General features: G+C 36.4%; 1 protein-coding gene across 6 annotated transcripts in view; it reads right to left on the reverse strand.

Annotated features, from left to right (window-relative positions):
• Positions 1-18,993, reverse strand: part of LOC131437571 (trichohyalin) — a 76,757-nt gene that overhangs the window by 43,675 nt on the left and 14,089 nt on the right. The window contains exons 1-2 of one of the 6 annotated variants that reach the window (XM_058607028.1): positions 8,277-8,301; positions 1,297-1,931 (exon numbers count right to left, since the gene is read on the reverse strand). In XM_058607028.1, coding sequence (XP_058463011.1) covers positions 1,297-1,931; positions 8,277-8,286 — 645 coding nt within the window. In that variant the 5' untranslated portion in view covers positions 8,287-8,301. The other 5 variants (XM_058607026.1, XM_058607025.1, XM_058607023.1 and 2 more) reach the window with 5 other exon arrangements.

Genomic DNA, 18,993 nt, shown 5'->3' on the forward strand with positions numbered 1-18,993 from the left:
TTGGCCACCAAGATCATGCGATTTGACGCGTTTAGACTATTTTTTGTGGGGCTACGTCAAGTCTAAAGTCTACAGAAATAAGCCAGTAACTATTCCAGCTTTGGAAGACAACATTTCCGAAGAAATTCGGGCTATTCCGGCCGAAATGCTCGAAAAAGTTGCCCAAAATTGGACTTTCCGAATGGACCACCTAAGACGCAGCCGCGGTCAACATTTAAATGAAATTATCTTCAAAAAGTAAATGTCATGTACCAATCTAACGTTTAAAATAAAGAACCGATGAGATTTTGCAAATTTTATGCGTTTTATTGTTTAAAAAAGTTCTCAAGCTCTTAAAAAATCACCCTGTTGATATAGGATTCGCTCAAACTTTGGAAAACAAATTGAATGTATGCTAAAATTTGCAGTTTTGTGACAAGATCTGTCACAATTGACCTTGAAAACTAAATATGGTTTCAAATTAAGATACCTTATCGTAATACCAATCAAACGAGTCGTATACTGTAAGTCAATTATTCATTATATTTTTGTTTTATCGATTTTTACACCATATCCTAATAGTGAGGGTTTTTAACGAAGAACGTTGAGATGACGCTTGGCATAAAAATTAGACACAATTTTCAATACAATCGGTTCTGAGTGATTGAAAGATCGAATAAAGTACTGTTTAGCATAGTATTTCAGCTCCATTGCTTTTTAGCACGGTTATATATGTATATATATATATATATATATATATATATATATATATATATATATATATATATATATATATATATATATATATATATATATATATATATATATCATCATCAATTTGAAAGATCATTTTAGCATTTCCCCGCTGTAGTGACAGCTTGCCACACAGGCCAAAACTTGACAGGTCCATTATAAGGTTCAATGTAGTGATGGGCAAAACCGTTCATAACTAGAAAGTTCAATCAAAAGAACTAGTTCTTTCGTTCGTTCTTTATATATTTCTGAAAAGACTACACGAGAGCTTTGGTTTAGCGAGCACAAAAACAAAAAAAAGTCACTCGAATGAGGTTTCGTGATGTCGCACTTTTATTAGAGAAATACCATTCTTCAACAAAGAACTATAGATCGCTCATTTGAACCGTTCGCGAACGGATTGCCCATCTCTACCTCAAATTCACTTCTAGAAAATATTGTTATTCAATTATTGTGAAATGCGAAATGATCATAAATATCAATATAGGTTACTTTATCACGAACCTAGCGGGTAGCCGTTAGAATAGCTGATATTCGGATAGCGAAAATTGGCCGATACCTTACTTCACTTACCTGTTCCTTGGATTTTTTAACTTCTTCCCACAGATAGGTCTGCGGAGGAACAGATGGCTTGTCCACGTTCTCTATACTTTGAATATTTCTTTTTAATTCAGGCGAACTGACGCTCTCAGCTGAATCATTTATTTGTGACGGCTCAGATTCGTGTTTTGACTCTGTTTCTTCAATAACTTTTTCGCTGTTATTCTCAGATGTAACAAGATCTGGTGCCCTTGTGAGGTTCTCACTTTCGGCCGATTCTTTGTATGATTTATCGACATTTTCGTTGGATGGTTCAACGACTTTTTCCGTCATTGCTTCTTCAACATCTTCCTCTTCTTCTTCTTCTTCTTCTTCTTCCTCTTCTTCTTCTTCTTCCTCGATTTCTTCTTCAACCTCCTCCACAATTTCTTCTTCTTCAACTTCTTCTTCCTCTTCGTCTACGCCTTCTTCTTCTCTTTCTAAATTTATCGATTGGGGAAGTTTGTCCGAAGTTGAGGATATTACATCTGGTTCATTTGTATTCAGATCTCTCTTTTCGACGTTAGAAGTTTTCTCAGTTCCTAAATGCGGCACGGTGATCCCAAGTCGTTGTTCTTCGAGTATCGTTCTCTCAGCTTCATCAGTGCTGCGCAATGACACTGTAATGAAAGTGGTACAAAGCAATAGTTAAATTAGTAAAGCTAACAGACAAAATCATGTTTGCTTTTATTGGGTTACAAATAAAACGAAATCACAAAAATAATCAAATTTATTGTGGATAGTGAAATTCGATTAGTTTATATACACATCACTTCTAACAATCAACAGACAGAGAGAAAAGTTGAAAATGCATGAAACAGCGAAAACTGAAATTTTGCGAAGAAGTATCGATCAGAGGAACGAGTGGAGTGGAATCTTTCCTGGGAGATGCTCTACCAACTGCGGCATTCTGGAACATGTGTAGAACATGTTTCAGAATTCAACAGATGAAATAGTACTGAACTTGTGCGTGATACTGCACACAAACCGAGATTCAACTACTGTCCTAGCTGCTAGCCTCATTTTATGTTTTATACACTCTACCATTAATTAATTGTGCTGGGATGGACCCAATTTTCAATTCTGCTTTTTTCAAATAAATATTCATTAAAATATGAGTTAAACTTGAATTATTAAAATTTAAATTGGGTGATGACTTTTCAGCTCTATTATATACATGATTTGGTTAGAAATGACATCATTTGCTTCCGCAATTCTGTAATTTTTGTGTATGGAAAATTGTAAACCTACCTGTATTGTGTAATGGGGAAAATGAACTTATATACAAACTTACTAACTAATACAGAGAGCGAATCGATTTAATTGAAGATTGAATTGATTTTTGTCGAAATTTGCTTATAATGTTATGTGACAGAGCTTAGGGTTTCTGTTTATAAGAGGATATAAACATTTAATATATTTATTACACTTTGTCTGGATTCCTTCAATGTGATCCTTGAAAGTCAGTTTTTTGTCATACGTTAAACCTAAGTATCTTGATTGATCATACCATGTCAATTCCAAGATAATTATTTGCGTTTTTTGCTGAATTTGGTTTAATTTTCCATTTTGATAGATAATCACTGAAAATATTTAAGCTTCTTTGTAGGCGACTGCAGATAACTCTTAGATTTGTATCTGTGACTAACAGACTTGTATAGTCACAGAATAGCGATTTCGGACAACAAACGGGTAGATTTGGAAGATCAGAAGTGAAAATATTATACAAGATTAGAGCTACGCTCGAACCCAGTGGAACACCTACTGGTACGAGTAGTAATTTAGATTTCAGATTCTGATAGCTAACCTGAAGAGCACGATCAGTTAAATAATTTTGAATCATTTTGATCAAACAAATAAGAAACAGGAAATAAGACATTTTTGCTATTAAACCTTTGTGCCAAACACTGTCGAATGCTAGATGTTTGTCTATGTCTAGAAGAGCAACTCCAGTGGATAAGCCAGGAGATTAGCAATTATGCACTTATAACTCAATTGTATTCAATGACAAAACCGTAACCATAACATCTATATGTTTAAGTCGATGATCAAATTTTGTGTGTTAGATTTTGCCAGTCAATTTTATTTAACTTTTATCCTTCCATGTCAGGGTATCTAGTAGAAATTAATATCTAGTAAATTGGATTTTGTATTATGATGCGCCCTTTAAAGCCGATCAAAATAAGTAATATCTATTGTAAGATCTTTTCTCGATTTTCTATCACTAGAAAATTAAACATACGTGACGTTTTCAGTGATTTACATCGAAGATTTAGAAATGCTCACTCGACCTAAAACAAACGTACTGTTACGAAACCTAAATTAATATCTTTGCTTTGACTTTAGGAAACAATATCACATTGAAATCAGTTTGGAAAACATGCGATTCTTCTGATAAAGCGTCGCGAAAACTCAAAACCTAACTTCAACTCATCATTTGATCCAGAAATACAGGGAGATATGCACAAAAAAAGTGAAAATGTCACTCAATTTTCGCGGAGAGGGCCGAAGCGATTTCTACAAACTTAGATTCAAATGAAAGATCTTATTTATTCATTTATCATTTTTACGATGTTCCGGAATTTCATCTGAAACTGATATCCGGTGTCGGAATTACAGGACCATGTGTATAAAAAAAAAGAAAATATTATAACTTTTCTCGAAGATAAGTATAACGATTTTCACAAGCCTCGATTCACATGAAAAATATTATGACTGCATACAAAGTTCTTCAATTTCAATTGGATTCGAATTCCGGTTCTAGAGTTATAGAGTGATATGTGTTAAAAAAATGAAAATGATGTCGATCACTTTTCTCAAATGGCTCAATGGCTGAACCCATTTCCATCATCCTAATATCACTTGAAGGGTTTTGAGACCCAATAAAAATCCTGATTTGTATTCAGATCCATCTACCGGTTTCGAAGATACATATGGTAATTAGTGTAAAAATGTCGTTTTCAAGAGTATTTTTTCCATAAGTGGTCATGTGATAAGTAGCATATCTTATAAATTATATTCCGGTTCTGGAATAACAGGGTGATGAGTTTTCAAAAAATCAATGACATGATGATACTAAAAACCTAAGAAATCTTCGAAGTTGGACTCAAAACTGCTCCAATTTGTAGTTGTCAGTCATGTTAGTTGATCGCCATACGAATCGTTTCTGGATTTTTGGTTATCGGTTACGAAATTCCTGAATTTTTCTTTTCGATTCGATCTCCGGTTTTGGAAATGCGTAGTAAGTTAGAACGTGATTGAAGTTTCAAACTGTCATTTGAATCGAATGAAAATTAAAAGTTCTTCTAAGTTGTGTTAGAAACTGTTTCACTGTAGTTGATGGTTAAACGGATCGAATTCCATTATTCCGGTTCCCAGTTTTCGGTTCCACAAGTCCCGGGTTGACTGTTATATGCATAGCGCACTGGTCTTACAAGCCAGTTGCGGTATGTTCGAGCCCAAACCTGGAAGGATTCGTAGTGTCAGTAGAATCGTACCACCAGCCATGCAAAGGTTCTGTACACTATGAATCGGCTGCGAAATCTGTTGAAACAGAATGTCAAATTCCACTACAGGAATGTAATACCAAGGCTTTGCTTTGAAGTACCGGGAATAGTGATACAAAGCTTAATAATTAAACTCACTTTATTTCTTCTTGTATGGATGAATCGATTGTCTCAAATTTGGATTCAAATGCAAGGTCTTATAGGCCAAAGCAAAAGAAATCTTCATATTTATGTATCCTAAATACACACCTAGAAAAAATTCGTGTAAATTTAAGTCTTTTGAGACCGACATATTCAAGCGTCAAATATGATACATTTTTACAGTTGATCTAACACATGTTCTATGCGTTTTTACATATTTTGCAGAGCTAAAACATATAAAATTACACACCTGCTTGAAAAGTGGGCTATGATTGACACATATTTCAATTGTGTCATATGTAGATTTGCGTCACCTGTAAATTTCATTATTTTTTGCTGTGTAGTTTTAATTTAAAACCAAAACGCTCTTATAATTTATTTTCTCGCCTGAGCGTTTAGGTGTTAAACAACATACACAAACATGTCTGCCTTAGATTAGTCAAATTAGTATTTCGCCATATTTTAGCACTGAATATCACCTTAATGCTCGTTCATACCAAACTTTTTGTAAAAATTTCAACTTTGAGTTGTTTCTATATATAGCAATCGATTGAAAATTTCATCATAAACTGCTGAACATATTTTCAATTATATGGAAAATAAATTATGTTGCAGCCTTAAATATAACAAGATATATCCACGATTAAATTCTACAAATTCTTGAACAGTGTTAACTTTGAAAAGACGCCCTGTGGTAATGTAAATGTCATCATCACTTGATAACTTGATCAACGAAATCGGTTAGACATCTCAGTGAAATTTATAGAAAAGGCCAATCGGTTACGTAACTTTAACTACTACGATTATATCTTTATATAGTAGGGCTGAAATAATGACAAAACCTATTTTAATCCACCAAGTGGAGTTATGATGCTTTTCTCATATTATTCATTATCTCATATATATTGAAGCAAGATTCTCCAAAACACTATAAATAGAATATTTACACACCTAGAAAAAATCGTATAAATTTAAGTCTTTTGAGACCGACATATTCAAGCGTTAAAAATGATTCATTTTTACAGTTGATCTAGCACATGTTCAATGCGTTTTTACATATTTTTCAGAGCTAAAACATGTAAAATTACACACCTGCTTGAAAAGTAGGTTATGATTGACAAATATTTCAATCAGTCTTATAAAATTCAATCATTTTGCGAATTACGTTCTGATAAATTGTGTCATATGTAGATTTGCGTCACCAGTAAATTTCATTATTTTTTGCTGTGTAGTTTTAATTTAAAACCAAAATGCTCTTATAATTTATTTTCGCCTATAGTGAAATTATTCATTCTTTGTAACATATCAAAATCTGTAGCTGTGCGCTGCTCATTCGATTTTTTACATGTTATACGTCAGTCGTCGCAATCATTGTCGTAAAATTCGACATAAATGTTATGGTTGTTTACATATGGTATAATAAATACACAGATAAAAATATTTTGATGTAAATATTTTCATGCACATATTTGGAGCAGGTAATTAAACATAAAATTATTTTACAATTCTGTACAATTACTTTATTTTTAAATTACTTTACAATTCAATACAATTTAATCGCAAAATAAGCGGTAATTGAAAGATACAGTTATATTCATTGAAAATTCAATGCAATTCAATTTAGTTTTGCATCGATGAAGGTTTTCAATCAAAATTTCGATTCAACCCATGTTTATTCCATGTTATTATTGATTTACATCTCGTGTAAATTTCATTATTTCTTTCTGTGTAGGTATATAATTTACTCAAATTAGGGAAAATTTTCCGAAGTGTGGAAAAGCAAGGGGATTAGGAAACGATATTATTCAATACAAATCGAACTTCATTTTGATGTGAAATCTTTTTTTCAGTATTCTTCAAGTGAAACTTAAAAATTAGTGCTGTGCTTTATTTTCAATTTGAGCCATATAAATGAAAAAGTGAAATAAATGAGATGGACACTTTATTTTACTGTATCGCTATGCTACGCCTATCACTGTATTACTATGCAGAGATTTAAACGAAAACGAAAGTTGATTTTAAAACTTCGGTGAATTATAACTTGTAGAATATGTATGAAGTGGAAAATCAAGAAATAACATTATGCTCAGGACAGCAAGCGCACAAAAGTTGTGTTGTTAACAAGCTGTTTATTCCGACAGTGTTTTACTGATCACATGAACAATGTTTAAACACTCTTTCATTTCAGATAATCTCTGTAATATTTCAATGTTTTACTAGAATATGGCTGACATTTGTAGTTCATCGTAACATTCGAAAACCGGTACCACCGGATGTATTCAATGCTACTTTTCAAAATAATTACGTTTTTTTCCAATCGACTGATCTTGTTTACCATAACGTTTTCGGAACAAGCGGAACACTCGGTGTTTAATGTTTGGGGCCATTCTACCCAGATGAAAGTTGCACTTTGCACTATTAACACAATTTCATTTGACAACTGCTGGACAAAGCTGCATCGCATCGCATCGCATCTATTTGCAGACGTATATAAATGCATTTTGCGCATGTTTCCAAAATTACCGTAGTTTGCCATCACAGTAAAAAACACGACGATCATTCTCATTCTCTCACTGTTTCGGTGGTATCACCAGGGAAACTGCTCTCCAGCCTCTGAGCAAAATGGGCTTTATTATTGATGCGTTACGTAGGGTTAGTAGTATTATGAAACAATCCGGTGAAGTACTAATTTTAAATCACATATTTTTTTCTAGTATGTTCTGGTTGCGTTTATAGCCATCGAAGGCGCGACAGCATCTACTCTGTTTATATGATGATAACACATTTGTGGCTGGTGTAGTACGCAATTTGGATATACGCAACAGCTCAGCCGAAATGCTAATTGTGTACTATATGACGCGAATAGCAGCAGCACGCGGAATATACGGTTGAACTTGAAACCGCCGAAGTGCTACTGATTCTCACATGGTATGAAAATCGCATGAAGGACCGAACCAAGCCTAGCATATATATATATATTTTCAAATGAGTAGCGTAAATAAAATAATCTGTTGCTGAAACCTATTGAATGAGCATTCTGATTTCTGGTTTAAAATTATAATTTTTCATTGTCAATATTGTGATGATTTTTCTATCTAGGTAAATGCAACATCAAACATTTATTGGCCAAAGAAACATCACAATAAAGTATTACTATCCAAAAATAATACCATTTCCGCTTCAGTTGAGAGCGATTATTACTGTTCACGTCAAGTCTGCTTGGCGATTTCTTTAGTTATGTAACCTATTTCTCTATAATTAGAAAAATTCGGAACTGTCTACGACGCTAAAAATATGCACTCAACGTTCACCACTTACTAGCTGCCATGATTCAGCGATGAACATACTGGACGAATATGCACTGTAGGTCGGAAATGCAAAATGAACTAGCTTCGATGACAACGTGGTTCAAAGCATTCCGTAACAAACGTGATGTACTAATCAATACAAATTATCACATCAGAGACTCGTTGTGATTTGCACCTTGTACACGATGGTAACGATAGTGATGTACACTTTCTTCGACATTAGAACCGTTCGGCTGAATGCGAATACTTGCAAAAGTAAACTGTATGTCTCACGAATCAATTATGTCAATATTGTGTACATGGCCATTGAACCATAGATGCTGTTCGCTTTCAATGAGCCATGAAATTTATTATTGTTTTCAGACAATATACATTTTGTATCCAGTTGTCTCAGGCGGGTATTTCCAGGCAGTTTAAATTAACTGTAAATGTACACTCAAAAAAATCCACACGTTAACCTTATGTGAAAAAACACGTAGATTACAAAAATGGCTTTGTCATCGGAGTTTACGTGATCTTCTTAACAACCAGCGGATCATGATTAAATATGAAATGAACCATATGTCAGAATTATTGCTGTTGTCACATATATTTTATGTATCACGCACTTACTTAATTTCATTTTGTCATGTTCATTTTGTGCTCGCAGTATGGCGTCAGTTGAAAAACCTAGAACAAACAACATAGGCCAAATTCCTTCTACCCTTCTACGGTATATATCACAGTGATTTTAGGGTAAATAATTGCTCATTGATTTTATCGACAGTTATGAAGTCTAGCTAATTTTTATTATACTTTCAGATCTAATATTAGTACCAAGCAGAAGTATAATTTTTAAGCGAATGTACTATTTAGTGAGTTTAGTACAACTTATTTGCATGACCAATTGGCATTACGCGAATTCTGTGCTCTAAAAATACGAAACTGAAACACAATTCAATTTTGTTTTTTTTTTCTACAGCGGAGTTCAAAAGGCAAAACCTCTAGATTGTGTTCCAGCACATCAATCACATTTAGAACTACTAGTTCCAGCTGAATGCATTCCTTAAAGGGAACAATGTTTGCTTCAGTTTAGCTGCTCCGGAGAAAGGATTTATAACAATGCATTCTGTATTTTTGATATTTTTCGCAAGTGATTCAACAGAAACGAATTTAAAAGTAAAATTTTCAGAATATCTGCGTGCGAACAAAATTTATCGCAATGTTATGTCCAACAGACTATGTAATCTATTCGTTTTTAATACCAATATACCAATATTAAGATTCAATATAGAACTTTATAGTAACAATTACATGAAAATAATGTGATTATGAGGTAAAATTCTGGTAAAAAGTAAGTTCAAATGAAATAAATTTTACAGCACAATTTAAATGAACTTTTTATAAATTTCACAAAAGTATTCTATAGAATCTACGAAAAAAGTGACGTAGATATTACGTGATACAAATGTGGACTAAGAGTTCATGAGTTCATTCTGTGCTATCTGTACTTCACATAAGTATTACAAGAAAAGTTCTATGGATAAAAATCACATACGTTTTCACGTAGCATTGAAGTGAGGATTTTTCTGAGTGTAAAATGCTTCTATAACCACGGGCTCATGTATTACCTGATCAAGAATTTTGTTTTTGAAACGATGACGTGTTTCAGTGGATTTGCTTCTTCTGTTCCATAGCATAGTGTCAAATAATAGAATGATAAACTAATAAAAATCTTAGACGCTCTGGTACTCAAACATTTCACAATTTTCACATCTGCTCACTTATAATGCCTTCAAGAGCAGAAACATCGAACTCAACATCGACATTAATGAATGAAAGACTCGGTTCCAGTGTTATGTGTGCGTACAGTTCTCGGATACTGACATAACAACAAATTATCGCTTTTCGTCATAATACATATCAAATTAAACCGGTCTTCATCCACCTAATGGAGTTATAATGACTTTCTCATTGACGTGTGTATGTACAATCAATTCAAAAGTGTTTGGTCCACTACTTCCGAGCTCTAGGAATTGTAATCCGGGACTAACTGATTTGAGTTTCCTTAGCTATTATCTAACAGAACCTACAAATTGTGACCTATGAAATGACTTGAAATTTCGGTACTTTCGGAACTGGTATCCGAAGATCGGAAGTTAGTTTGTTTGTCCACCAACTATCAAGTCATGCAATTTAGAAAATATTTAGGTCAGTTTTGAAGATATAATGGTCTCAATTTTTAATGCTCATTACTCAGTTACTCTGGAAGCGTAAAACGGATCAACGTTCAATCCATTTTGAGGCTTTTGATCACTATTTCTGGCACTTCCGGAGCCGTTTACTATTTATTTAGTTATGTTATATCTTTCCTACTTTCAGCGGTTCGTTACGCGTCTCTCATAGTCATTGATAATTTTAAAATTTTAAATACACACCACTCTATAATTCCACAGCCGGAAGCACGATCCGGATATAATTCAATAGCGTCCATGAGTCCTTTCATTCAAATCGAAATTGGCGGCTTCTGAGACCGAGATATTCGAGCGTCAAAAATGACTAATTTTTAAAGTTGATATATCACATGTTTATTGCACTCTGACTAAAACTAAATGTTGAAACATGTAAGTTTACGTGCCTGCTTGAAAGATTGGGTATGCTAGATCCACATACAAAACATGCACCGTCACATAGTTCCGTTTCTTTTGGCACGTTAGTAAAGACATAGCTTCGATGCAATAAGTGTATATGCAAATAGCATTAAATATACGTCTGCTCAGCGGTTTATGTTGCACCGTTAGGTGGAATTAGCGGTTAAACATAAACTGCTGACGCACTGATGAGCCGAAAGCGTAATGTAGAAATTGAATATAATTATGTGAACTTAGCACATAACCAGTACCCATGCGATACCGCCAGCTACGTTCTTATGAATTGTGTCATTGTGGATATGAGCCACCAGTAAATTATTTGCTGTGTAAATTTTAGAAGATTGGTGTAGCCGTCACTGACAAAATTGATTGTAAATTTTCTAACAACAACCCGTAATTCTGGAACCGGGAGTTGGATTTCAAAAAACATTCAATAGCGCTCTAGGGAAACACAAGTCCTTCCATATGAACTAAAGTTTGAGAAAAATGGTGCAGCCTTCTATGAGCAAATCCAGTGCATATTTTGTTGTGGATATGACTTACTTTACCATGGGGCACCTTTTTAAAATTTGCCCTGTGGAAGAATGGGTGGAACTTAATCCTGAATATCTTGATCTGTACTAAACGTACCATTATCATTCTTCCTCCATGTCAGCCCGGGTTGGTGGTTCAATGAGTAGGACGCTGGTCTTACAAGCCAGTTGTCGTATGTTCGAGCCCCGACCTGAAAGGCTTCTTAGTGTCAGTAGGATCATAGTACTAGCCATGCAATAATTCTGTACACTAAAAATCGGCTGCGAAGTCTGTTGAAATAGAAAGGCCAAATTCCACATGTCCTCAAAAATTTATGATTAAATTTTCACAAGTAAATTAACCGCAAAATATTAAAAATTTAAGTTTTCTCAAATTTTTGTATTGCGTTTGTGGAAAGTTTCTTTATGTAAGCACATAGAATATATATCTTCTATCAATTAACTATTAACTTTATTTGTAATTATCTTTTAACACGAGCGGCCGTCAATTCAGATGCGCGTCTAATACTAACGAAACTTTTATATACAGTGATGCCATACATAATAATATTTATTTGTATTGAGTGACCAAGGTGAATACACAACATTTCCTTCCTCTTTTCAATTGTGGCTTCATGGAGAATAACGTTGAGGTGGATGGCGTACTCTCATCGATCGACGAACTACTGTAGGAATGTTATTTCTGTTAGGGCGTATCGGGCTATTGTTTGGCGTATGAAATTCTTGCTCCTGGAGTAACGGAACAACCGGGGAGTTGCTTCGCTGTTGTGACGCGGTGACACTTCCATCTAACCCGTAGAAGCGGACACGCAATGGAGAATTCTCAACTGATGATTCCTCTTCGAAGTGCTTTCTGTCAATCCGGTCCGAATCCGATTTAGATTTGATCAATGTGACGTTTAAACATTTTACCTTGAAACTCAATCTCGTAGTGTAAGTCTCCTTGTCGAGCCTTGACTATTCCAGGAGAGAGATGGGCAATTCGCTCCTGAGCTGCTCCAGTGAATCGAATCTTTAAAGTGAGCTGACAGCTCACAGCTCTTTTTAAAAGAACCGCAGCTCACCAGTTCACCGCACTGGTAAGGTGGAAACAAGCTACGAGCTGAACGGATCTTCAGCTCTTGAAGAGCGAGTTATAAATGAGAATAAATGTGTACATGAGCTTTTGTTCGTTCTTCCAAATGTGTATCTATCCTTCTTTAACAGATTGAATGAGCCATTGACAATAAGAAATTTTACCTCTCACGCAGAGATGCCAGATATTTTCATAGAAAATCTGTATTTATTCGTATGAAATATCTGTATTTATCTGTATTCGCTAGTAAAATTAAATTTCTACAATACAATTATGCTAAAAGGTGTTATTCCAATAGATTATGGTTATAGAGTGGTAGATTAAATTTCATATCTTATATTATATTCATCGACGAAATTTTATAGTTTTTTCCTATCAACAACAATTGAATTATGGTGCCATATACTTGTCTAATTTGAAAATGTTCACTTCATAAGTTGAGATGGATTTCCAGAACCCAATATGCAACGTCAAGTCAGGTAATACAATTGTCAGTCTGGCAATAGTTTTTCATGATACCAAGACTTGTCTAACCTCAATTTAGTTACAAATTTTAATATAAATGGATTTCAGTGTTCTTCATTAAATATCTGCACAAAAAATATATATTTTAAAAAGTGATTTGTACGTTGATTCCTAAACGTTTATCTCGTCATTGCAATCAAATACTAATAGATAGCTCAAATACTAATAGATAGTTTAATTTTTTCCTTAATACTTTTGGTGAAATCTATATAAATCTGTATTAAATTTAAGAAATCTGTAAGAAATCTGTACTCTGTATTAAATCTGTATGCGCATGTAAAAATCTGTATAATACAGATAAATCTGTATAAATGGCATCTCTGCTCTCACGCAGTAGGCTACGGTACATTCAGGGATGCCAACAAATGTGAAATAATAATGATTCGCACACGAATTAGTTCGCATAGCATTGTTCTTTGTGCATTAATGATTTCGATCATGCATATGAAAAAAAACGTTGTAAGAGAAAAGGCGCAAGAAAAACGGCGCTAAAAACTAACCATCAGTTCAATCTAAATGAGCTGATGAGCTGATGCATTGAATCGATTCACTTTAGTGAGCTGATCGGTTCGGAGCTGCTCACCGGTATGAGCTGTTTCGCACATCTCTATTCCAGGAATCCACTTATCCATACGGGGGTTTCCCGAAAGAAAGTAGACCTGTTGACCCTCCTCAAACTCACGGAAGGACGGTTCAAAAGAGGCCTGTTGCTTTTGAGACATTTTGTTGCTAATAGTTTCCGGTCTTACCAAATCCAAACGAGTTCGAATATTTCGTCCTAGAAACAACTTTGATGGTGACTCACCCGTTGTAACATGTGGTGTTTGGCGATACTGACGAAGAAATACGTTTAGATTTGGTTGTAGCGAGTTAGCGGTAGTTCCCATTCTCTTCAAGGCATCCTTTACTGTTTGTACGTATCGTTCAGCCTGGCCGTTGGTGGCTGGATGATACGGCGCTGACAATTTGTGAAACTTCACTCCCGTTTGTTGCAAGAACTGTCTAAATGCAGCAGCAGTGAACTGAGGGCCATTGTCGGAAACAACGGTGACCGGTGCGCCAAATGTTGCGAATAGTTCATCCAGTATTCTAACTGTAGCTTCTACGGTTGTCGCCAAATGCGAGTCCTTTCGAGTCTCACGGGCGATATGTTCTGCGCGAACTGGTAACTGCTGAATTTGCTTCAATGTAAAACTATCAAAATCATCTTCTTCTCCTTCGTGTAAGGACAGCTTAGCAGTGTTTTTGTGCGAAGAAATCCCGAAATGCGAGAACAATAATCCGCATTCGCGTTCTCTTTTGTGGGTTTGAATTCAATATCGTAATTGAAATGGGATAAATAGTCCGCATAATTTGCCATGCGACTGATGCACAAGGCTAACAATGTCTTATGAGGATGCAGAATCTGAGTAAGCGGTTTGTGATCAGTAATCAAGATAAACTTCCGGGCATACAAGAAATGAAAAAACTTCTTAGCTGCCCACACTATAGCGAGAGCCTCTTGGTCAACTTGCGGATATCGCTGTTCTGTAGCTGACATTGTTCTACTCGTATATGCAATTGGACGCTCTGCACCTCCCTCCATTCTGTGTGACAATACAACACCCAAGCCAGTTTTACTAGCATCTGTAGCTAAAACTAAAGGAAGTGAGGGATCGTACTGTGTTAATACTCGTGGAGATATGAGTTTATCTTTTATATTCTCATAAGCCTTCGCTGCTTCGGGTGTCCATTCGAAATTATTCGCAGTGATTAGGTTTCGTAAGGGGCGCGCTTTTGTAGAAAGATTGGGGATAAAAGCACTATAATACGTCGCTTTTCCCAAAAATAGCTGTAGCTCATCCGCAGTTGCGGGTCGAGGAGCATCACGAACGGCTATGATGTGACTGTCAGATTTGTGCAAGCCGTTGCAGTCTATCTTATGGCCTAAACAATTGAGAACTGGAGTAGCGAACACACACTTGGAACGATTAAGTCGAAGACCATAATTATTCAATCGATCAAACGTCGCGGCTAAAGCGGATAAAAGATTTTCGAACCCCTCAGCGAACACGATGATATCATCAAAAAAATTTATAACATTTGGCAAACCATGGAGAATGGTTTCCATCCGTCGTTGCCAAATTGCGGGAATGTTTGCTGCTCCATACACTGCTCGAGTCGGACGAATAAGACCATGTGTTGGTGTATTCAGAGTTAGAACCTTACGAAATTCCTCATCAATTGCGAGATGCGTATATGCATCAGTGATATCCAAGTGACAAAATCAACTTACTCGTAGAAACCGGACGCAATCTTGTTATCTATTTCTTGAGCATACTGATCACGTAAAGCGAATGGCACATCACGGGATTTTGCAAAAATTGGAGAGACTCCCGGTTTTAGATGCACACTGGCCGGCGGGCCGATTAATTTTCCTGGGATTTTACTAAACACGCTACTGTAATCTGTTAATAGCTGGTTGAGACGCAATTCCTGATTGCGTGACATCTTTGGCTCATCCGTGTTTAACGATAGCACAGGATCGACAAACGAAAAGAACCGATTCAAATCGAGCACATCAATGAAATGCGATATCCACTCTCGACCGAACAGTGTGTCTGAGTTACCTGATACCACGTATAATGGAAGCTTGCGTGTGGTATATCCTACCGTGACATTTACCGACACTCGCCCGATACACCGAATGGGATGACCGGTGTAACTACAAAACTGTTTATTCGCTTTCTCCAGTGCGAAATTTGGTTTTATTGCTCGCAGTGTGGTTTCACTTACTATCCCACAGGGGGCTCCAGTATCTAGCTCCATAGCTAGATTATGTCCATCGATTTTAACGTTAATAATCCGCTTACTTATCGCGGTGCCATCGTTAACTTTATCCAATGAGTGTAACATATCAATATCTGCTGCAGGAAGATCATCTTCTATCTGATCGGTGGATTGACCCGAATGAAATTTTTTCGATTTGCAAACTTTCGCGATGTGTCCCCGTTTTGAGCATATGTAGCATTTTGCGTCACGAAACTGGCATTGATTCCGCTGATGTTGACCTCCACAACCATTGCAGGAGCCTTGCTCACCAGTTTGTTTACTTTTCTGCTGCCTTTCTCTTGCCAATTCTAAATAACGATGTCGGAGTGTATAGCGATTGCCTTTTCTTGTTTTTGGTGCCTCATATCCAAATGCGTTCGTGGCTTCGGGTAAAAACGATTGCAATGAAGCTCGCACGTCCCTTGCAGTGTTCCTGGTAGCCTCCAGTGTATTCGCGATTTCGAAAGCCGCATCGAAAGTCGCTGGGCTCCTTGCGACGATTTCATCACACACTTCTCTGGATTCTAATCCGTGCAGCAACTGTTCGATTAACATTCTGTCCAAAAACTCGCCGTACTCGCAGCTGACAGCTCCTTGCTTAAGACGTAGAGCAAATTGAGCGATAGATTCATCTTTTTCCTGAACGATTTTCCGAAACTTAATGCTCTCCACATATTTATTTTTCACTCGGTCGAAATGCCTAATTAGCGTGTCCCGTATTTCGACGTAGACAATTTCTGCTAGGTCGGTCGGGCTAACTAAAAACTTGAGAGCGTTGTTTAGCTCATATCCCATGTGTACTCGAGCGTAATTTGCATATTGAACCTCCGGAATGTTGCTTAACTGCAAAGCCCATTCAAATCGTTTGAAATAATCGGCGACAAAACTTCCTTCGGACGAACGATATTCTGTAATTGAAAAACACGGTGGTTTCGGTTGCTGTGCTACGGCTTCTCCGGGGGGATTCTGTTGAACTGCTTGTCCTACGGCGACTTTCAGAGCTTCAGCTATCATCCGGCACATTTCAGCCATTTGTTCTGGATCCTGCATCGTGATATTAGGATGCTATTACGCAGTTTATTCTTGTGAATTCGTTTACGGAACTGTACTTTTACTTCGTGACTGAAGCGAACACTTTTTACGTTGAAATTCGTTTTTTTAACATTCTATCCCACTTCTGACACCAAAATATTGTGTTTGTGGAAAGTTTCTTTATGTAAGCACAAAGAATATATATGTTCTATCAATTAACTATTAACTCTATTTGTAATTATCTTTTAACACGAGCGGCCGTCAATTCAGATGCGCGTCTAATACTAATGAAACTTTTATATACAGTGATGCCATACATAATAATATTTATTTGTATTGAGTGACCAAGGTGAATACACAACAGTTTGGAAACAATTAAGAAAACTTATCACGCCTGCTTGTCTTTCTACATATATTCTACATATCAGTCCCGATGTTTGTAACCTGCATAACAGATTCCAATATATGTTTTCTTTTGAAACCATCGATACTTGCAATCATTAATTACTCCTTTCATGGATTTGCTTATTTATATTACTAATTATAAAAAGGGATTCCCACATTGAACTGAACTACCCTAAGCCTACATTCAAAATCAAATTAAAACTGTTTCCAAATACCCCTCCCTGATGTCCAATCCTATGCCATTCCGACAGCAACCGTTAGCACCATCTAAGTGCGTTTCTCGTCGACCTGCACATTTCACGAGCGTCTTCCGAGTGACAGTTTCTACCCGGACTTCATTTGACTGAAAACAACCGACGAGGCACATGCAGAGGAGATTGATGGTAACTATTTCGAAGTGAAACGATTACATTTGTAAAGGTGATATTTCTTTAAAGGTGACTGGAGGAAACGCGTGTGGTCAAGTACGCCACTGTGCTTCCTGTGCGGCTGCCGGTTCCAGTTTGGAAGATAGTCTCGATCGATTTGTGTTTCACCGGGGTAGCAGTGGTTTTGACCGAGGACCAACTTTAAGAAAAAAAGTCCGGTCTACCAGTTCAGTTTGTGGAAGTGCCTCGAAGGCCAGAAGAAAAGCGTGTGGTCACGTACAAAACAGTGGATCCCGTTACGCTGTCGGTTCCAGTTTGGACGGTTACCTAGGAAGATCCCCACCAGTGCGGCGATTTATCGAAGAACGCCGTCGGAAAAAATTTGTTCTGGATCAGGTCCGTCGTCTAGTGAGTGCCATCGACCGCCATATTGGAGCGAACAATCACACACGAGGATATTCCGACGTCATCTCGATGTTCGTTGGTCCCGGTGTGTCGCTCTTGTGGACGTACCAGAAAGACGGAGAAACAATCATACGTGTCGATATTCCGGTGAGATTGTAAAGATCAATCGGTCCACGTGTGCCATCTGTCGTAGGAAGATGACGAGACTGCCACGAGGTTCAGCTACGGTTTGACATTCCCACCATTTAAATCCCTAACCAACTCAACATAAATATGAATAAACTCCCATCTATCATGTGAATCATCCGTTATTTTATATATATAATTAGAATCAGTCCCTTCTGGGTTTTTCGGTCCGCTCAGAAAATATTGTATTCCTCCTGTGAGATAGTCCGCCCTGAGACGAATTTGGAAATTAAGTAAGAAATAACTTACAATTGGCGCCCAACTGAAAAATAAAAAAATTATATAGAAAAGTTTTCCAATTTATCAAATCGGAACACTTTTCCCCGAGCTCCAGGAGGATTCGTAATTAGCTATTCTAATTCCAATTTTAAACTAAAATCATTTACAGTATCAGTGAATTACATGTTAAAACAGTATATTAATTTTCAGATCTTTATATGGCTTGTGTTTTGCATGGCTACGTGGTAAGCAATAGCGTGATTTTTTGCTATTTTCTTTCAACTTTTGTACACACAGCTTCAATCATTACTTTTTCCATTAGATAGTAGATATATTAGGTTAAAAAAATGAGTAACAATGATAGGTGTTTTACACAAACAGGAGATATGATTCTAGGGTGGTATCATGACATGCGTATCGATCATTTATTAGAAGATGAACTATTGTTTGAATTATCAATGCGTACAATAATTATACGCCATGATCCTTCATTTTCTCGCCGACGTCGGAGCCTAAGGGAACATTTTAAAATTGAAAA

This window comes from Malaya genurostris, chromosome 3 (assembly GCF_030247185.1).
Source record: "Malaya genurostris strain Urasoe2022 chromosome 3, Malgen_1.1, whole genome shotgun sequence".
Lineage (NCBI taxonomy): Eukaryota > Metazoa > Arthropoda > Insecta > Diptera > Culicidae > Malaya > Malaya genurostris.